Raw genomic sequence first — 23,226 nt, forward strand, 5'->3', positions numbered from 1 at the left:
TTCAAGATTTGCGTACACGGTAGATGGACGGTGGATGGTGATCATGGTCGAGGGGACGGTCAAGATGAGAGAAGTGGGACGAGTTCATGGAGTACAGCGTTTGCTGTTGCTGCTATTGCAGTACAAAGTGGCCGATTGTTGTGGTACACCTATTTGGTGATGGTGCCAATTCCAACCACGAGATATTGGAATGACGAGAGACGGCCCACATCCAACCCATTATTGACCAAGCGTTAGGTTGATATCCACCTGATCCCACCATCTTAATCTAAAAATACTTCGCGCACTAATGTTGGGTTGCAAGGAATATTCTTATCCTATCTCATCCGACCGACCTCTCACAAATTGCTGGAAGAATAGTTGGGGATTAGTATCCATAACGCAAGCAGATCTAGGAATTTTGCACCATTTAGTAACACTGTGACTAAAGGATCTACCTCAAGCTTTGACCTAACTATTATTGATCGCCGAACAAGATTCTCCTTTTGGGGCGTCTCAAGTCATACGATACAGAACATCATTGAACAACTTTATGCATTAGGTTCCATCGAAGGTAATCATTTACTGGCAAACGAGTGATCTCCAAGTGATTTGAAGTAAATGCATATACAATTAGATAGTGCACTCGTAAAGTAGCAGGAAACAAAGATAATTTGACAATAATGCTAATTATAAAAGGCTTTATGTTATGAGTAAATTTGTTGATTTATGCAATTTCATTAATGCTTCCACCGTTGTTAGCTTATGCAATCTGATAATGATGCCAACTGTTAGCAATTATGGACAGAGTTGGAAAACATTTAAATATACATGGGAAAATTAAAAGGCTGTATACTACACGGCCAATCTCGGCAATATACAGGATGTTAATCCCAGGTTAAAAATCTTGCCAAGCCCATCCTCCAACGAGTTGATGAGAAAGCAATGACTCGGCAAAATTGTGTCAGGCTCTACTCCTGAATAAAAAAATGTCTTGAGTGTCAAACATAAATTGCCAAAGCCTTTGCTTCCCTTCAAAATTTAGAAGAATACCACTATTGAGATCAATGATGTAAGAACTCTATGATTTATTTAGGCAAAACAATAAAATATAATGTCAATATAATAATCAAACCTGGCTGAAAGGTAAATCAGCACCGATGATGAGGATGATCAAAGATCCAATAGCTGCTTCACTTTGTTCTCAATCGCTTCTTGATTGCCTTCAACTCATCAGCTTGCCCCTGCAAGTGATGGAAACTTATCTAGATAAAATGGAGCATAAAGCAGTTGAGTCATTTCAGTTCTAAAAAAGAACTCTCGGATGACAATACCTTGTGCAACGCATTTAAGCACCTAACTGATCTTTCTTGTATGACAAGCCAATCCATAGCCATCTCGTACTCAATTGTGTTAGGTTGAGAACAATGTGATGTTGACACGGCCCTTCTCTGAAACAAAAAGAGTGAAGTCAATTGAAGTTAATTTTTTAAGAGAAAAATAAATAAATCAAACTAGAAAGTGCAGTATAATTACCATCTCTCGCATTTGAAGCTTATTTTTATCAACTGACAAATGACCAAACATAGATGATTTAGGCACCTTCAACATTCCTTTGCTGCAGATAAGGGGACTACAAGAGACCAAAACGGTCAGCTCTGAGAACATAACCACATCAACATCCAAAGGAGATCAATTTATTTAAGATGCAAACCCAATATCAGATCACTTCAACATTCTTTAAAGCTACTATAATTTAAAATTTGATACTCAAAACTAAGGTAGGCAATACCGAATGATACCGCCCGGTACGAGCGGTACGTATCGGTCCGACGGCTTACCGGTACGCAAACCGCCCGCTACCGAGCAAAATAAAAATAATAATAAAATAAAATAATATATTTATATTTATATATAAATATTTTAGAAAAAGGCGACGTTCGACGACGTCACCGAGGCACCTATTTCAGATATTATATATATATATATATATATATATATATATATATATATATATATATATATATATATATATATATACCGAGCGATATATCGCTCGGTATACCGTTTCGTATCGAACCGAGCGAACGTCGAAACGTCGGTACGGTACAGTAGTCAAAAGTCAAACTTTTCTAAGCATTTTAGTATTTTACCTTCAACTTTCTATGGTTTTCTCTTTTTTTTTATCCCCACGTATTCCTATACCAAGTGGCACTCATAACAAAACATATACATCCAACGATTTCAATAGGCGCTCGGGCGAGGCGAGGCGAGGCCCGAGCGCCTCGCTTCAAAGATGCACCGCCTAAGCGCTCACCCGAGCCCAAGCGTCGGGCACTTCGGACGAGCACCCGGGTTAAACCAGGCGACCGAACCAATGTTTTACGTTTGGTTCGGTCTCCGGTGCTTCAATTGGTTCGATTGAACCAACTAAAGCACCGATATCAACCTCCCAACATCCCTCTCGTGACTTCCCCAACCCTAACCCTGCTTGTCGCTGCCACTACCACTGTCGCCGCTCGTCGCTGCCGATGCTGCTGCTCGCTGCTACCGCTGCCACTGACATTGCGCCCTGCTCTCGCTCCCGTTGCCGCTGCCACTATCGCCGCTCGCCTCTCCCACTCCCGCTGCTCACTGCTACCTCATCTCACATCGACTCGATAGTATATTGTTAACAGTATATTAACAGTATACTATTAACTGTATACTAGTAACAATATTTTTTTATTTATTAGATTAATAATATATTATTTTGATTTTAATACTGCTAATTTTTATTTATTTAAATTTATTATTATTGGTTTGAATTTCGAGGATATTTTTTGTTAATGTGATATTGTGATATTGTAAGTTTTTTAATTTAATATTATATTTTTATTTTAAATAATTATATTTATTAATTATATTATATTTTTTATATTTTAGTACCTCGCTTTGCTCGGGTGAGCGCTTGGAGCGTTTTTTGACCTTGGTGCCTAGCGCTTTTTAAATCACTGAATACATCCAATTCTAACTATTTCAAAATTAACAATTAATAAAAACCACAAGTGGATGACACCCAACATACAAAATGCAAGAAGACAACATATTCAGAAGACCAAGGGATTCTAGGAAGGCAAAATGTAAAACCCTTCAAAAGTCATAATATGCTAACCATTGTGGTTAAAGTACTTTTGCTTATGCAATCGAGTCAACCAACCATATCCAATCGAATATCAATAGGTTCAAACCCCCTTGTTTACTGGAAAATAAACTTACAACAATGAAGATGATAGATTGTCCCAAAAAAAATTTGCATTCCAAAATAATCACTTCAATATCCAGTCAATTCATACACAAGTAGATAATAGTAGTTGTATTCTCCTGTCTTAAATTATAGAAAAAAAATGAGTTTGTTAAGTCATTAGCAACTTTTATTTGAGAAATTATGTACAAAGGCTACCTCTCAAATCAGAGCATCACATATAAACATGTTGAAGGATGATTACGTCATGATAATTATCAATTATTTAAAAAACGTTAGGCATCAAGGTCCCAAAACACCCGAGGTAATAGGTGCTTGCCCGAGCGAAATGAGACGCTTTGAAATATTAAAATATAATATAATATATAATATAACATAATATAATAATTATTTAAATAAAATAAGATATTAAATCAAAAATACATTGTTAACAGTATATTACTTACTGTTAACAGTAGTTAAAGGGGAGAAAAAATGTTAACAGTAACAAAGGATTAGTTTAAGATTGTTGTGACAGCGCTACAAACAACAGTAGCGGTAGCAACAGAAGCTGCGGACAGTAGTAATGATAGCGGCGAAAGCTATGAATAGCAACAACAGCAACAACAGAAGCTGCGGACAACATCAACGAAAGCTACGGATAACAACAGCGGCAACGACGGAAGATCCAAAGGGGGTCTGTCGGTGGCAAAGGAACCTGCGGTCCACTCCCTTGACAGCGGAAGGAACTACACACGAAACGATAGCAGAAGGAAGCTACTAGGGCCATCGAACTCGTCCATTGACGATAGAAGAAGGCTCGGTCCACTATGTCTGCAGCAACGTTGACGACGGTGGCAAAAGCAGCGCTAGGCTTCCTCGAGGTCGCGTGGGCGTAAAAGGTGGCTTTTGAGGTAAGAAACTACGTTATTGAACCAAACCAGATTTAAAAGTCTGGTTCGATTCGCTTAATTAAAACGAGCACTTGCCCGAAGTGCCCAGCGCATGGGTTTGGGCGAGCACCCAAGCGCCGCCTCATTGAAGCACACCGCCTAATCCACACATGAGCTGCTCAGGCCTTGCCTCGCCCGAGCACCTATTTAAATCACTGATAATTACTTGCATTATTATATCAAGTTTCTTTTATCCCAAGATCCGCTAAATATAGAATATGAAGGCAAAATATTTTACTACATATATCCACTCCCTCAAGATACGCTATCGATAATTATTTGCAGTAAAATTGTCACAAGAGGGTTAGTCTTGGTTTGTCATCTAGGTCACCAAGATTTGAACTGCAAAGTTAGTATCTCTGTTTGCTAGGGTAAGGCTGCATGAATTGATTTTCCCTAGAGTTTGCATAGGTGGGATCCTTATGCTTCCCATCTTTAGTTAAATAACTACTCTAGATATAACTATTATTGTTTGGCATTCTTATAATTGCAACACATAGAAGAACATAAAGTAATTCAATGTATATAAGCTATTTTTTATCAAAGCCCCATCACCCTGACTAAGATACAGACTAAATAAGAATCTGAACTAGTGCAAAAAATTTGACATGAAGTAACAAGATTTTGAAGAAAAACACACATCAAGAACAAGTGTAATTAGTAGTTGAAATAAGGTAGGGTATCTTAGATATTAAAAAGTATGCAAGTAAATGCAGCAACAAAACTAACTGACAACATAAAACCATGCTTCCTGATCATCATAAATTAGAAAATGAAAAGTAATACCTTCCATTAGGTAGCTGAATGCACCCTTTATTAATCTTCGAAACTGCAGAGTCTGCTGCATCTCTTGTTTTAAATATAACATAAGCTTGACCTAGTATCAACAATCAGACATTGATAAGAAGCTTAGTGCTGTCTATAGGATATAAAAAGAGTTTCCTTTTCTTTTTCACAGGATCATATAATTTTGCACATCGAAGGATCACATACCATAATTGGGATTTTGAAACAAAGTTTGCTGTATAACCCTTGCGGTGCAACTTTGCTTCAATGTGTGGTAAATAATATCCTATACACAAAACAAAATAATAGTAAAATATGTAAGTACTATCAGCATCCACCTGATTCAACTGTCACCAAAACTCAAATATTAATGTACATGCGCATTGCACTGTGTACCAACATGATAAACAGTTCTATTGGAAGCGAACCCATCTGGTAACATTCAATGTATCAGATGATCTAGTTCAAAATTTGATAACCAAATGCAGTTTGAAATGCCTTCTAGTAGTCTTGTAGCTTAGTCATATTTGATGTCTAGACACCTTATAGAAAATTATAATAATTATCTGTAGACCAGTTAAACACCAATTTTTCACTTTTAACATAGAATCTTAGAATGCCACAATGGTCCACAGTACAAAGTAACGCATGCAAGTGACCATGCATGGAAGTGCTTCGACGGTTGTGATACCTCGAACAAGAGATTCTGGAAGTTAAACAAGGAAATTAAAAATTTTAATTGAACTGATCCTAATTAAGACAGTTAAAGACAGTCTGCTCCATCCAGCTTTTGAAGGCCACAGGCCCTCAAATGAAGCAAATAAAGGAAGTCCCAGTCTCTCCACCAGGCTATCAAAATTGAGAACCTCACCATCTGATTCCCTTCAGATGAAGGACAATATGAGTGACAATAGGTGAACTATATAGATTCTCTTTTTTCTAGGATTCAATGAAACTTTTTATGTCTTTCTCCTGGTGCATTCTGCCTGTGCTCTGCCCACTAAATGAAGTCTCACCAATGTTAATGGGCAGAAACCAAATTATACATAATCAGCTCTACCTACTCTAAACACATAATAATCCTTAACTTATAAATCAAAATTTTCTCTCCTACAATCCACAAAAAAATTTCATAGTAGAACATCAAGCTAGTATCTGTAACTCTTCAAGAATAAATTCGCCCTCACATATGAAGGCGCCTCCGTTTCCTGCATCAGCCTTTTACAACAAATACAAGCCATATATATGATACGTGTAAATTAGAATGTCACATTCACTATTTCCCAATTAGCATTTGCTTTATAGAGTGATAGCCCTTCACATCATTAGCAACTTAGTCATTAGTTGTATCTTTTGTTTAAGATCTTGACAATTTCTTCCACACATCCAATCAACTTTTTAAACTCAATCTTATGTTTCTTACAACATGTAGAAAGGCTTCAGCGATAATACGTTTGACGATAGCATACCAATTCCTCACAGATGTGGCTGCTTGCCTCAAAGTCTCAAATCAGCTCATGACATGGGACAGTATATTCCTGTAATTGATTTCAAAGCCCTAACTAAACTTTTACCTAATCCTGAGACTGTCCATACAACGATGGAAATGTTGTTAATGACTGCATTATCTTTTCTACACATTTTGACAAATGCAAATTGAAACTAATTCACGGAGGCCAATCCTATATCAAATTGGTTCACCATTGGAGCTATTGTGCATGTTGTTTTATGGAAGACCTGACGATGACAACTCAAATAGCAAAAAGGCAACTCGGCAAAATTTCATCACAAGATTAATGAAGACAAAGATAAACAAAGCATCACAAATACCTCTACTTCTGATGATGTAAACAATGGGTCCAAATTCTCAATAAAGACAAGAGTTCCTTGCTCATCAGCTTTTTTCATTCTTTCCTCCCAAGGCTGAAAGATTTTTAAATAAAAAACAATTAAGTTATTTAATAAACATAACAAAATGACAAGATGTAAAGTGTTATAGTATCTGTGCAAAGCACATGCAGGCATAGAACAAATAGTTTTGTCAAATTGAAACAGGTCAACTGCATCCCATCAGACTGGTATATAATAGTGTGGCGAGGCACCGTAACAGCCTTTTCTACATTATCCAATGCACGACATATAGCACAATCAGATGCATGAATCATATCACACAGTATTGTTATTCGATCATTTCAATTTTTTCTTGTTTAACATGTTTAAAATTGGGACAGTTTACATTGCATCTGAAATGTGCAACACACCACGAAGCATGCGCATTCCTTGAAGTAGAATCAAGTATCATAAAGAAAAGGTAAAGAAGAAGATTGATTCTAATTAGTAGAAAATGAGATTACCAATACAATTATTTTCATTTGTGGTACAAGCATGGATTGCAGTTTCATGCGGACTGATACGATGCATATGTATCAGTCCATGGGGATACCAATACACGAACTGACCAAAAGTACCAGTCCAGGGGTGAACCAGTACGTGGACCGCCTCATTTTGGATGGTCCAATACGACCAATAAAAAATTTATATTTCACAACCGCTCACATTCGTAAGCTCTTCCTCGTACATGCACCTGTGAGCCGCTGCAACGGCCCATTGCCCACCATCAATTTCGGGTCTGTTTCCTCCTCTTTCTCTTCCTATTCTTTCTTCCTCACCTTCCTTTTCCTCCACCACCTCCTCCTCTTCTTCCTTCCTCTTCCCCCTCTTCCTCAACTGCGACAGCACCTCCTCTTCCACTGCTGCAGCACCACCTCTTCTTCCTTTCTCTTCCTCCTCTTCTTCCTCCACTGCCTCCTCTTCTTCCTTCCTCCTTCCGCCTCTTCCTCCACTGTCACTTGTTCCTTCCTCTTCTTAGACTCTTCAATATATACCAATGTACTGGTACACACAGGTAATGGTACATACCAGTCCGGCCATGGACCGAGACACCTGGTTGGTACGAGATGACAAACCTTCGATAGAATTGCACTAATTATCTCCAAATATCTCAGTACTTTGAGAAAGTCACATATGGACATTGCATTGTGCACTATCGAAGTGAGATTGTGGGCAATGTTTCATGTGAATGAGGATTGAATTTAGACATCTAAATTATTTTAAAAAATGATCATAGTAGCATAGCACGGGTTATGTATAAGAACTGCCACTATATATGGACTTTAAATTAGTATACTCTCCTGAAAGTTCCACTTCTGATACCAAAACTATAATGCTTGATGCAGGAAGCATGTAAGTCATCTCAAATTAGAAGGCACAATATCACTGATATTTTGGAACCATATACACAATGAAAAAACAACGACCAAGGCAGTATGTATCACATTCAATGTACAAACAAAAAAAAAATGAATGAGTGGACAATCTCACTTCAAAATATAAAAATAAAAAACAAGAACAACTTATGAACTGGTCAAGTAAAAAGAGAGTGACAGTGGAAGCCAAAGGCTACTCACAAGTCCCTTGAACCATTTGCTTCTATCCTGAAAAAGATACAACAAGAAATAGTATCAGCAAAAAAATCTGAGACTATAATAAGAAATAATTATAATCAGCGTGACAATTTCTAATGCAATTAAATCAACTTCATAAAAATATAAATCTAAAAAACCCAAGTACCAGACTCCCATCCACAAAACAAAGATTGTTCAAAGCAAAGTTCAATATACAGAATCTAGTGATTGAGATTCCCACCAATGTGGATTCAAGGAGGGTCACTCTCATAGTTTTATTCTCCACGAGTAGAGACATTGTTTTCATGACTTGAATCTTGATCACCAAGTCACAAAGGAGCAACATTTCTGTTGTACCAAGGCACACCTTCAATTCAAAACAAAGTTATGAAAGCTTAATGCATATTGAGGTGCAAAGGCCTATTGGGCCTATGCACGAGGCAAACACACACCTTATTTATGTATTACACAACGCAATTTCTTGTGGATGGCCTATAAGTGTAATGTATATTTGAGGTGCAAAGGTCTATTGGGCCTAGGCATGAGGCAAGCACATGCCTTCTTTATGATTGACAAGACGGAATTTGTTGTGGATGGCCCAACATCATAGCCATGACACCAACCAAGAGAACAAAACCTCTAACATGGCACATCCGAGAACCAAGGAATCGATAATTGAAGATGAATGACCAAGTACTTGAACATACTTAGCCACCTAAGGACAATTATCATTTTCCGCAAGCACGTCTCTAATCATGCAAGGTCTTGATGCCACCCCCTCCAATCACAAAGGATAGCCTGAACCGTGTCGCAAGACATTAATTAGCTACCCTTTTGTTGGACACACCATATGCAGGAGGAGCTCTTTCTTATAAAGAAGGGAACATTCCATCTGTTTTAAGGTACATAAACTTCTCATTATCTCTTCGCTCCCATATATTTGCTATCCTTCCTTAGATCAAGTTGCATCAACTAAACATCCCTTCACTTCAACCAATGTGCTTTTACTATATGAATAATGTCTTCATTTCCTATTGATTAAAAGATCCAAAATATCTAAAATTTCTTTTGAAAGAAACTTGTTCACCCATCTTAATTACACTTTCAGTTCCTCTAAAATCAATTTTTTTATATTTAATGTTAATCCTACTTAATTGATAATCAACAATTTATAACATATCTCCGTCACTAATCACAAATAAACTCTCATCGACCAAAACCATATTAGCAAAGAACATAGACTATGGAAGCCTATCTTGTACATGATAAATGAGTAATCATCATAATCTTTTATAACATCAATATAATTACCGAATAGTCAATTTGATGGTTTCAAAAACCATTCGTACATGCCGGAACAAACTAGCTGTAAACAGTCTCAGGCCAAACCAACATGCAAACACACCTTAATCGTAAAGGACATATCACTTTACTACAATAGCCAACCAAGGTACCACCCGACTTTGGAGTAGTAAGTTAGTCGAAGCTGATAGTACACTTATTGCTCAATTCACAACCCATCCCACTTCTTTTCCGATAAAAGAACCCCCTTCTCTATCCTATTTCTACTCTCACAATGACCAACACTTCACTCTCTATCTCTCCATTAATTCACCCACTTGTTCGCCTTTAATCAAATCAAGCTTGGAGAGTTGAATCTTCGCTAGTTTCTTGTGTATTCAACCAAATTCCACTATAATATATTGAATGTATACTATAGTTTTTAATATTGACAAAAACAGCACCAAGACATGGCACATAGGAGCAAGCTCATTGCTCAGAGCCTTGGACTGCCATTATCATCAGCAACATCATGGAATCCATTGCAACTATCCAGAGTGAGGCAACTTAACAAGACACCACCAAGGCTAGCACCTCAATTGGGTTGTCGACCAACACAAGCGCTCAAGTATGATGGGCCTACTAGCCTTATGTGCTTGCGAACCCATTGGCCAGCATGCGCACCCTCAAAACTTTGATTTTTGCTTAAACATATTTCATTTGGTGTCCTTTATTTGTCAAAGGGTGCAGCTAATGATCTACTAGAAGAGGCTGAAGGAGCATAGGATTTGCTTTAAAGATCCAAATGTCTCTATTGCAGTATCATCATGTTTATAGTAAATTAAGAATAAATTATGGCTTATCTTAGTGGCAAATATTTTCCTATTTACGGATTTTATTCAGTTTCAAGTAGCTGACATAGTAGACCCTTCAAAAGAGGGACAAAACATGGACTAATCATTATTTGAATTTTTTGTTCTCCCTTTCATCTTCTCTTTCCGTTGTCCTCCTCTCTATCTTTAAAGTCATACTTATCATAAGCTAGTTTGTTTCTAATTTTTCTCTTTGTCCAAACCAATGATTTAAAAAGCACTAGGCGCCAAAAGACGTCAAGGACCCAAAATGCCTGAGGCGCTAGACGCTCGCCCAAACGAAGCAAGACGCTCTAAAATATTAAAATATATTTTAATATTTTAAAATATTCTCTACCGTTAACGGTAATAGAGAAGAGTAGAGTGTGAGAAGGAGATCGAGTTAAGAAGCCGAGTCACGGTGAGAACTGAGTCGCAGACAGGAAGCTATTGTCTGAGAGCAACGACAGCGAGCAGTAGCAAAGAGTAACAGCAACGACAGCGGGCAATAGCGAAGAATACCGACAACGACAACGGAGAGCAGCAACAATGGCAACGGCAACGGAGAGAGGCAGCGATAATGGAGAGAGGTAGCTATAGTGGTAGCGATAGTGAAGAGCAATGGCAGCGGCAACGAAGAGCGACAACAGTAGCGGTAGCAGAGAGAGGCAACGACAGCGGCAGTAGAGAGGCAACGAAATCGGGTGTAGGGTTAGGGGAAGTTGCAAGGAGTGGGAGGCTGATATACGTGTGTTAGTTGGTTCAATCGAACTAACTAATCGGGAGCTCGCTACCTCTCTTCACTGCCGCTGCTACGGTCGATCCCCTGGTTTATACTAGGCACTCGCTCGAAGCGCCTGGTGCGTGGGCTCAGGCGAGTGCTTAGGCGAGTGCCCGAGCGCCTTTTTAAATCATTGGTCTAAACTAGCTCCTATCGTATAATAAGTTGGAGGCTTCAACTTTGGACCATGTGAGAAAAGTATTGAAATGATCTAAAACCATTTATAACATTAACACTCGATGCTTGTGTCCTACCCTAAGCCGCAAGGCTCAAGCGCCTTTAATTCATCCTAGGCGAGAGATTTTGCACAAGTGTCACTTTGACATGCACCTAGGCGCATACATGGCATGTGCTTGAAACCACATCACCTCTGCCCTAGAGCTCGCACAACACCGCTATTAGCAACCCTAGTCATCTTGCAATTGTTATCCTTTGGTGATCAACAACACATGACAATGTTGACAACAATGGATAACCAAAACGATGATCAACAACCAACATGGCTATGCCTCCCCTCTCGCAATCGACAACATGCAACAGTACCTCCCTCCTTCCTTCGTAGGTACCTCTCACTCTCGTAGCTCTCTCCCTCAACCCTTCCTCGATCACTTTCTCTCAATTGGGTGATACAACCCTGCATTCGTCTACCTACTAGTCATGATAGTGCAATATCACCTTTCAATGATTTAAAAAGCGTTAGGCGCCAAGGTCCAAAAACGCCCGAGGCGCTAGGCGCTTGCTCGAGCGAAGCGAAACACTAAAATATAAAAATATATAACATAATTAATAAATAGAATTATTTAAATAAAAATATGATATTAAATTTAAAAATCCTTACAATATCACATTAACAAAAAAATCTCAAAATTCAAAACAATGACAATAATTTCAAATAAATAAAAATTAATAGTAGTAAAATCAAAATAATATATTATTAATCTAATAAATAAAAAATATATATTGTTACTAGTATACAATTAACAGTATACTGTTAACAATATACTATTGAGTCGATGTAAGAAGAGGTAGCAGCGAACAGCGGGAGCAGGAGAGGCGAGCGACGACAATGGCAGCGGTAGCAGCGGGAGCGACACGCAACGACAGTGGCAACGACAGCGGTAGCAACGAGCAACGAGAGCGACGAGCGGTGATAGTTGTAACGACAGCAATAGCGACGAGCAGCGACAACAACAACAGGAGCGAGAGCGACGAGCAGCGACAACAACAACAGGAGCGAGAGCGACGAGCGACGATAGTGACAACGATAGCAGCTGCAGCAGTAGTAGTAGCAACGAGCAGCGACAGCAGAAGCGGGAGCGACGACAGTGGCAGCAGCAGCGACGAGCAGGGTTAGGGTTGGGGAAGTCACGAGTGGGATGTTGGGAGGCTGATATCAGTGCTTTAGTTGGTTCAATCGAACCAACTGAAGCATCGAAGACCAAACCAAATGTAAAACACTGGTTCGGTCGCTTGGTTTAACCCGGGCGCTCGACCGAAGCGCCCGACGCCTGGGCTCGGGCGAGCACGTAGCGATGCATCTTTGAAGCGAGGCGCCTAGACATAAAGCGAGGCGCTCGGGCCTCGCCTCTCCCGAGCGCATATTGAAATCGCTGCCACTTCTCTTATCTCTTTTGATAGTAAGCCCCCTTCTCTTTTTCCTCCCCTCTTCTATGTTTCTTCTGATGGCACAACCCCTCCTACCGACGTCACCACGTACCTGTCTCAAACACCAACACCATACCCTCTAATTCATCTTCTAGGACCTCGTCTCTTAGGCCCTAGCCCAACACCCCCTAATCCCTCTTTTTTGCCTTAATCTTTCCATCGCACAACATGCAACAGTACCTCCATCCTTCCTCCGTAGGTACCTCTCACTCTCTTAGCTCTCTCTCCCTCAACCCTTCCTCGATCACTTTCTCTCAATTGGGTGATACAACCCCACATTTGTCTACCTACTAGTCATGATAGTGCAGTACCACCTCTTCTCTATCTCTTTTGATAGTAAGCCCCCTTCTCTTTCTTCCTCCTCCCCTCTTCTATGTTTCTTCTGATGGTACAACCCCTCCTACCGACGTCACCACGTACCTGTCTCAAACACCAACACCATACCCTCTAATTCGTCTTCTAGGACCTTGTCTCTTAGGCCCTAACCTAACACCCCCTAATCCCTCTTTTTTGTCACAACCTTTCCATCGCCACCCCCTCCCCCTTTTTCCTTCTTCCCCTCCCTCTCTTCATCTTTGGCACCTCCCTCTTCTACACCTCAAGGACCCCTTCTCTCTTTTCTCATGCAGCCCCCTACCCAACTGTTGTTGTTAGCAATCTATTTAGAGGCGAGAGGCACTAAGGGCACCAACGTGTCAAAACACCCGAGGCACTTGGAGCTCACCCAAGCAAAGTGAAGCACCCCCCGAATACTAAAATTAATATATATATAATGATTAATAAACATAATCACTTAAACAAAAAATGAAACAACAAATTGGATTTATTTAAAGTACCAAATTACATTATTTAATTATATATTAATAAAACAATTAACGTAGGAGGATGAAGAGGGTGTTATCGAGTCAATTAGGAGGGGAGTTAGGATGAAGAATCAAGGAGAGGGAGGAGGTATGGGAGAAAATTGCTATCAGTTGGGGTGGTTGTCTAATTATTGTCGATTGGGTCATTGTCAGTTGGATGACTATGGGTTGTTGTCAATTGCGAGGGGAAGAGGGAGGGAGGGGAGCTATCGAGGACGATGTCGAGGGTGTTAGGGGCGGCTACAACGAAGCGAAGGGGTAGAAGACACTAATCGTAGGATGAAAGGATGATAAAGAGGAAGCCATCAACGTAGGAAGGAGAAGGGAAGACGCCGGCACAGGGAGGAGGAGGTTGTCAACGCACAAAGGAAGGGGGAAGGCGGTTGCAATGAGGCAAAGAGGGGACATTGGCGGCGGAGAAAGAAAGAGACAGAGGAAGACACTAACCGAGGGGGAGAAGAGCGCTATGGTGAAGGGGGAAAGGGCAAGGAGAAGGCACTAGCGACGAGAGCAGACCGAGCAATAACAAAGGAAAGAGATACCGACAACAAGCCTACTGGAGGAAGACGTTGCTACATCCTCCATTCGCCAAACAAACAAAGAGACGAAGAGTCATTGTTCGCCAACTAGCTTTCCATGAGTGTCTCGTGGCGTGCATGTGTCGAGGCATGTGTGTGTGAAGATTCATTGATCTAGTTCGATCAAACCAAATCCAGTGAATTAGGTTGGTCCCAGATCCAATGATCTAGCTTGCTCTTGCCCAATTTGAATCAAGCGAGCCACTCAACGCTTGGGCCCAAGCACACACCTAGATTGCACCCAAGTGAAGGCACCAACCTAGCTCACTTATCGAGCGCTCAAGTCGCGCCTAGCCTAGCCTAGCCTAGGCGAGTGCCTGTTAACTTAACTTATTGTTAGCCCCTACCCCTTACTGTCATCAACTCTACAGCCTTCCCATCCTCTCAACCACCCACTTAGCCTCCTGTTCGTAGCCCTTCAGTTCTTAGCCATATGGTGAAGGTTGGTGGAAGAGGGATAGGATATGCCAACGATTGGGGAGGAGAAGAGCACTACGACGAAGGGGAAAGAGCGAGGGGAAGATGTTGGCAATTGTGATGAAGTGGGAGATGACAAAGTAAGAGAGAGATACCGACGATGAACCCACTAGAGGAAGACACTACTACAGCTACTAAACATCCATGCAGAGGAAGAGAGGAAGGGTCATTCGCCGATTAGGTTTCCACAAGTTGTCTCGACGCGAGCATGCATCAAGAGGGGTGCATGTGTGAAGCTTCGTTGAATTGGTTTGATCGAACCAGATTCAATGAATTGGGTTAGGTCGAAATTCAATGATATGGCTCACTCCTACTCGATTTGAATCAAGCGAGTCACCCAATGCCTGGGCCTAGGCGCACACTTGAACAGCTCCTAATTGAAGGCACCCACCTAGCCCACTTATCAAGCGCTCGAGTCACACCTCACCTCACCTGGGTGCCTAGTTGAGCGTCCAAGTGCCTATTAACTTCACTAGTTGTTAGCCCCTACCCTTATCTATTATCGGCCCGACTACCTACCCTCCCTCTCAACCGCCCACCCAACCTCATGTTCTGAGCCCTCCTCCCTTGTCTTCCCCTACACTTAGCTAGCCTCCAATTCTAAAACCCTTCATTTGCCTTCCCTTGCCTCATAAATTTAATAATTATGTCTAATTCTTGTTAATTAGAGCATCTAAACAACCTGTCAATGATTAGTACAAGTGTCATAGAATTGATATTGACGATCATCCAACAAAGGCTTCTATCCATTTGTTGCCTCTTGAAAAAACAATATGATAAATACCAATATATTCCTCTCAAACATATCATCTCATCTTCGTGATTGACTAGAGAAGTAGGGTTTGTTGTACCAACCCGCGCCGCTTGATATGGGTGGTACGTACTGATCCGACAAGGGACCAGTACGTGGACCGCCATTTACTGGATGGCACCATTACCTAACCACCGAATCGGGCGATACGGGGTCTGTACCATACGGTAATGATCGAAATCCAAAATCCGACTTGTACCAGTCAGTAATGGTTGGATTTCGACCGTTACTGATCAAGGACTGAGATCACCCTATTTTAAACACTCAAATTGACCGTTTAAACATAGGAAACGGTTTACCCTTTCTCCCCCCTCTTTCAACTCATATCACTCTCTCAATCTCTTCAACTCTCTCAAACTCATTCTCACTCTTATCTCTCTCATTTTCACATTTTCACTCTCCTAAACTCAACAAAGCTATGATTTATGGATTGGATCAAATTTCGAAAGGTTAAGAGGAAGATCCTCAAGGTCAAAACGTGGCAGCAGGAGCCAGATAACATCGAGTCGGACTGTTCGAGGAACTAGAGACACCCAACCATCACAATCGTCCGCCCAGTATGCAAAGGCAAAGGAAAAGGCAAAGGGGAAGGTAGTAGCATTAGTCGCACCAATGGAAAGACTCAAGTCGGGCAACGAAACACCTCAATCGCATTCATTAACCCACTCAATCTAGAGACATGGCAACAACGTGGACGACAATGCCTCAACCTGCCCAATCACTATTCTTTCTCAATTTAGATTATTTTTGCTAAAATTATACTAAATTTATATTTATTTCCAACTTAAAAACCCTAATCCAACTTTTAAGTATTCTTGGAGCTATTTAAGATGTTTTTTTGGGTATATCGTCAGTACACCTCGATACGTACCATATCGACCATTGGTCGATACACCGGTACTGACCGAAATTGTACATCTTGTTAAGAGAACTACAATCGACAAAAATCAAAATCCACCAAATCTTCATAATCTAGTAATAAAGCAATAGGAGATAGCAAAGGAGCATTCAAAAAAAGTTACATTTTTTTATTTTTTATACCATAGATGATGAAGTTAAACAATTGGCAAGGAACATAACAAAATAATAAAACACTATATTTAATGTAAAAAATGCCACTTAAAAGATACTACTAAAAGTTAAAGTTCTATTAATTTAAAAAGCTTCCTAATTACCAACATGAGATACAGACAAAAAGTAAATCTTACCGCGTCTGGTCTTTTAGTCACTTCCAGAACTCCATAATTAGTTTTTTCCCTATTTCCAATGGATATTGAAGATGTCTCTTGCGATGATTCATCCAAAGGTTTGGTTTTCTTCTCAATAAGACTCCTTTTCTCAGGAGCACTATTGGTCAAATGAATAGTCTCCCTAAAATAACTAGGTCCATTTGACTCAACGTTTTGCTTTCTTGAGCTAGCATCATTCAAGAATTCAGGAGCATCAGTAGGTTTCATGTTCTTGGAAAATCTTATACCATCCAAAGCATCATTCTTCTCAGAAGATTCTTTGCCCACATGAACAATCTCTTTCGAAGAATTAACCCTGTCGAGCTCAAATTTTCGCTTCACTGGACTAGAATCACTTAATGCTTCTATAAAAGCATTAGTAGATTTCTTTTGGGAACCACTATCATTAGATTCAAAGTTTTCTTTCCTTAAACTAGTACCATTTGGAGCTTCTATAGTGGTATCAATTAATCTCATCTTCTCGGAAGGTTTATTGTCATTTAGGCCCACATTAGATTTGCTTTTACCATAGTTAAGATTATCTTCAACATGATTTGCTGAAACTAGAACATCTTCCTTATCTTCACCTAAAGGACATTGTCCTTCTAAAAGTTCGCCTGCAATGACATCATCCCTTTTTGTTGAAGTTGCAGCGGACTCGATCTTGTCATCTAACCTGGACATGAGAGAGGAAATGGAAATATTTTCTGCTTTTCCACTGCCACCTTTTTCCTCAAACATGAAAACAGAACTTGGCTGAATATCTTTTCGATTTAAAAGATACTTTGCTGAAACACATTAAGCCATAAATCAGAAAAAAATAATGAAAAAGGAATAACTGGAAACTAACTATGAGAAAGCACACACCTTCAACACCAGCTATTTTATCATTAATCTTCTCAGATATTGTATAGGTTTGGACATCAAATGTGCGGTAGAAGATATAGTCAGCCATCTCCAATTCTCTGTTTGATGGTTGTCGATTTCTCTCATCTTTTGATGTGCAGATCACAGAACATTTGCCAGCTATAGCTTCCTGGTTTAATTGAAGTGTTAGTCCAAAAGATTTACTTAATGCTAGAGTGTTTTTCAGAAAAGGTATATTGGGCAATAAGAACTAAGTGCCCAAAGTACTGAAAGGAATATATCTACATTGTGGCACCAATAACAGCATGAGAAAATTATCTCATCCTTTGATGTGCAGATCACAGAACATTTGCCAGCTATAGCTTCCTGGTTTAATTTAAAGTGTTAGTCCAAAAAATTTACTTAATACTAGAGTGTTTTTCAAGAAAAGGTATAATGGGCAATAAGATCTAAGTGCCCAAAGTACTGGAAGGAATATATCTAAGTTGTGGCACCAATAACATCATGAGAAAATACAGCATCTAGACAACAAAAATTTACAAATCTAGATGCTAATCATGAAAAAACAAAAAAATAAGCATATTTCTTCTGCTGCTTGCCTACTTGCAGCTGCATTGTTTTTTGATGCTTCTTTGGTTGCAGCAGCAGTGTAAACTTGCTTTTCAGGTCACAGCTTATTGCTTCTGTGAAGAACTAATGTCACAGAGTTTCTTCTCAATTTATATTTGATTTTTTCATCTTACCCATGAGTTTACAGTTGTCATAGTAAATTTTTCCAACTAAACCATGCCTTCATTTAGGTATGTGACTTTTTCTTTTCTTGCAACTCAGGCAATCATGAGTTGATCAAGATTTGAGTCATGAAAACAACATTTCCAATTTTCAGGGTAAAGTGGCATACATCTGACTCTTTCCTTACCTAGCATTGGCGGAAGCCTCAGGAGCATTCATGTGACTTACGCATTGTCAACAATTTTTGCTTGTTGAAGTTGTTAACATTGAACTATTGATCCTCCATGGAAACATGTAGTCAAACTAGTGATTAAATTGGTTGACCATCATTCATTCAATGATCGATAAACATAGACCATTAATAATAGATGAATGACAATCAACCAATCATCAACTCGTTGAAATCCGCCGATTGACCAACCCTGCCACAGCGAGCATCAATTGATGTTCCTCAACCAATACACAACTATCAATCATCATCAATCAATCGATATGGATCATAGACCCTTAGCATTCAGCAGACCATTATCAACCCATTAGTATCCTCACAAGCAACTCGCCTTGACTCATCAAGTTTCGAGCGATATCAACTGAATAACAACCTACCATTAGTTGCCAACTATCATTGACTATTATTGAGAACTTCCATTAACTAACCAATAATCATTAGATAGCCAAACAATTAGAAAATATCTAGATGAGTAATTTGGGTCATGCAAAGCTAACATGATATAGGCCCACAATGACCCACTACTATAAGAAATATGTCATGATGTGCTTGGGAGGTCAAACAAGTCACATAGTTCAATCCTTATCCATTGGTATGTGAGCTTGTGCCATGTCAAATTGACCTATGTACCAACCCAAGTTTTTCATATCCATGATTAGTGAATATTTTGTGATGTTTTAAACATAAAAAATCCTTGTTAGCACTCTCCACAATCAACATAACTTACCAAAAAGGAAACTGTGTTCCTTTGCCACAAGGCTCACAATCCCTGTTCTCATTTGTGCAATCCCTTGAAGACGATTTCTGCTTCATTGCAACAACTCTACCTCTAGTGTGATTCCAATCATCTCAACCTCCCACACCACCAAATTTTGGAGTAGAGGACTAGATGGGACAAGACATCAATGAAGAGGTAGGAGAGGAGGCGGCAAGGGAGGTGAGATGCAGAGAGGGACAATCTAGGCTGAATGGGGAGGAAGATCAAGTAGAGCCAACCACGTGTTGGTGTTAGACAAACTCAATATAAGAGACATGCTAATTCAACTTATGGGCAATGAGGCCTAAGCCCAGGGACAAGTTAGGGCAGGTTATGAGATTGGGCACAACATAACACTTTGGGCGGCTTGATCTAGACATTAGCAAACTTGTAATCAACAAATTAACAATTCATTTATCCACCAATAACAGCCCATAAATCAAATAACTATTATAGAAAAAATAAACATGACATTAAAATATAAGCTCTTGTTGATCATTTTCATAGTAAACCAAACAACACATCTGGCAAATCCATTTTAAAAGCATCACTTCTATAAAGTTACCTATTGACTTCAACCACCTACAAGCAACCAAAAACCCCTTCATCATATGAAATTGACACTAAACAAATGACAAGCACATGAAGCTAAACTAGTTAAAAGAATAAAAAGATAGTGTTAAATAGAACTTACCAATGGATTGATGTTGAAAAGACCAACACCTTCTCCTGTAGCTAAAAAAATCTCCTTCTCCAACAGAGTATGATCTCCCAAATAGTTTTGGAGTTCATTTGGGCGAAAAAACCATAGAATTTTTAATTTCTTTTTGTGATCTGGTTGCTCCCATATCTTCACTATCTTTCCGATATAAGGCTCCAATGCATCCGTCTCATGGAGGTATACACAATCAAACAATGAGTAGTTGACATCGTCAATCATGAATGACTCATAGAATTGAATATTTCTTTTAGCACCACCAATTCCTCTTTTTTTGCCCCAACAAAATCTAATGGCATGGTTAGATGGGTCATCAGACTGAGCCATTGCTTGTTACGAGCCGAAGTTTCCTAGATCAAATTTGGTGTCCCTAGGTGCCCAAATAAATAATGAAATAAAATGTCAATTACTCAAATAAATTACAGAGTACAAAGAAAATTCTTATTTTGGAAGTTAGAATAATGCATAAAGACCAAAATGAAATCACAAGATTGATGTAAGTTTGAGATCGCGAGGATGTTATACAAATGACGCACAAATCAAAATCAAAAGGATCTTGATGAAAAACTAGAAGAAAATAAAATAACAACAAGGATATAATTTTTTTGAAAAAAAATGATATATTTTCTTCATACCCCTATTCGTTGAATTTATCAATAATGTACAAGATCTTGCAACATCCTATTAGGCATTAATATACTAATGTAAAAATGCGTACAAAGAAAAAGAAACCTATGCCTATTTAATTGCAACCAAGAACAAAAAAAAAATCATACTAACCAAACAATCAATTTAATGGCATAAATAGCTCGAAGTCAGCATGCAGTGGTAAACAGCAGAGGCGGGGCAATAGCAAGACCGATGTGAACTCAAATTGGGTCATTCATACAAAATAGCTTTCCAATTTATATTATACAAGAGAGTTAAGTTATTCACAAAGAGAAGATCCAAATGACAAATATCTAGTTATCTACAAAGTTAGCCACACATTTCAAGTATAAGGAAACCCAATATATATTATATATTAGTAATCAATTCCTTTCCATAAAGTAGGCATATCATTTGCCATTGTCCACTTGTATAAGCAGTGTTGTCAAAGGCACTAGGCTTCAAAAAGCGCCAAGGTTCCAAAATGCCTGAGGACCCTGGGTGCTCGCTCGGGGGAAACAAGAAGCTAGGGGGTCTGTGGGTCGACGGGAGGGGGACGATGGTGTCGGGGGAAGGAGGAGGAGCTGAGGCGAAGGGGAGAAGGAGGAGGAGGGAGGAGAAGGGAGGGGGAGGTTGGTGTCGGGGGAAGGGGGAAGGGGGGAAGAGGGAGGGATCGGGAAAAAAAGAGGGGGGTGGAGAAGAGGGAGGAGGAGGAGGAGAGAGAGAGAGAGAGAGAGAGAGAGAGAGAGAGAGAGAGAGAGAGAGAGAGAGATACCGAGGAAGTGCTATACGCCGTCGCCGCAGCGACAAGAAGCTCACCGGAGGAAGACAGCCGTCGTTCTCCGATGGAGAGGAAGACAGCCGCCGTTCGCCGAGGAAATTAGGGCACGGATGGCCCGGAGCGGAGAGAGAGAGAGAGAGAGAGAGAGAGGGAGACTGCTCACAACCGGTTCAATCGAACCAAAGATTCGAACTGCCTCGCCAGCCCGGCCCACTTATCGGGCGCTCGGGTCTCGCCTCATCCCGCAAGTCAGGACGAGACCACTATATTCTCGTTTCGAGGACCGGCCCGACTCGCCGATCCAACTAAAACGCAACTTTCGCATTGTCATGAACTCTCGGAACAGCCAACCTTTTGGTGGTCGATCACCGCCTTTCGAAGTGCTGCAATCTGCACTTGGGAATTTACTCTCTCTTCTACCATTAAATGGCCGAGAACTAAAAATAAACTCCAACTTTAATTAGAACAGGAAACAACCACCGCCATCCTCTTGTATGGGGAAACATCCAATCACTTCCTCACTGCCTCCTTACCCAATACAAATCAAAGAGACACTTGAAAGCCATCGACGATCAAAACCACTGGGTCGAGGATGGTCCCAAAACCCAGAATCGTCCGCCAACATCTTGACAGAATAGGAAGGAGACAGAGGAGGATAACAAAAAAGGAGACCGAGGGGAGAAAAGAAGTACAAAGGCGAAGCAATACCGGAGTGCGCCGCGCGGGCGATAGTTGGCTCTCTGGAATTCGCCGGTGGCAGCGAGGTCTTCTTCGCTAGGGTTCCCCCTTCGATCGGTAAAAACAATGGCTTCTTATCGCGGGCCTTAAAAACCAGCCTGCTTAAGCAGCCACCATGTGTTCGACTCGAGTCCACCCGAACCAAGCTTTAACCCGATTCATCTCCAAGCCGGCTCGCCAAGATTCATCCGGATCCTACGGTCCCTTCTGCATCGTTAATATTTGGGGATTAATATCATAATACCATTCAGGTATTTTAGGTAATTTTCTCAAAACTAAGATACGATTCCTAATTTCTGAATTGTTAATGCTGGAATCTACAAATATATTGTTACCATAATGTCAAATACACACACATATCACCTGCAGACATGGGTTAATGCAGATTCATTTATTTAACAGGGATTAGGTGAACAACGACGAGACAGAACTGCATGATGTGAGGTGCACAATGAAACACGTCCAGGGTATAGAATTATGAGATGTTATCCATTTAAATACCTTGTACAGAGTTTACGTGATTTTGCCAGCGAGAAGTGTTGGGATCGTGAGGAATCTAGATTTTTTTTTGTTAAAAATATATTTAATTGTTTATATGTCGTACACATCTATACATTTTGATTTGGAGAAGAATGTGAGGAGAGGTATTGAGTTATCGAGTTTCTTTGATTCATAAAGGGTGATTTTTTTCCTTTGAAGTATATAAGTTGAATTTTATACGAGACGATTATAATTTGATCAACTATGATAAAGAATTTAGTTCCATTGCATACAAGTTTAATGATAAGTTTGATCTTTTATAATGGACGATCGAT

At 39.9% G+C, this 23,226-nt stretch overlaps 1 protein-coding gene across 3 annotated transcripts; it reads right to left on the reverse strand.

The window, feature by feature from the left end:
• Nucleotides 1-758: 758 nt before the first annotated feature.
• LOC103988044 (protein ANTI-SILENCING 1) lies at nt 759-22,526 on the reverse strand. 3 transcript variants are annotated; one of them, XM_009406546.3, is made up of 12 exons: nt 22,382-22,526; nt 20,221-20,614; nt 17,809-17,977; nt 16,921-17,729; nt 8,409-8,435; nt 6,772-6,864; nt 5,149-5,227; nt 4,942-5,032; nt 1,516-1,612; nt 1,314-1,430; nt 1,115-1,223; nt 759-1,011 (listed from the first exon to the last, which is right to left on the reverse strand). In XM_009406546.3, exons 2-11 carry the CDS (start codon nt 20,569-20,571, stop codon nt 1,173-1,175), a joined length of 1,884 nt encoding a protein of 627 aa, XP_009404821.2. In that variant the 5' UTR covers nt 20,572-20,614; nt 22,382-22,526; the 3' UTR covers nt 759-1,011; nt 1,115-1,172. The 3 variants fall into 3 exon arrangements, with proteins under 3 accessions (XP_009404821.2, XP_065012095.1, XP_009404822.2); XM_065156023.1 differs by lacking the exon at nt 22,382-22,526 and adding an exon at nt 21,668-21,877 and having other exon boundaries at nt 759-956; XM_009406547.3 differs by lacking the exon at nt 22,382-22,526 and adding an exon at nt 21,668-21,877.
• Between the last annotated feature and the right edge of the window lie 700 nt (nt 22,527-23,226).

The sequence above is a fragment of the Musa acuminata genome, chromosome BXJ3-6 (genome assembly GCF_036884655.1).
Source record: "Musa acuminata AAA Group cultivar baxijiao chromosome BXJ3-6, Cavendish_Baxijiao_AAA, whole genome shotgun sequence".
Taxonomy (NCBI): Eukaryota; Viridiplantae; Streptophyta; class Magnoliopsida; order Zingiberales; family Musaceae; genus Musa; species Musa acuminata.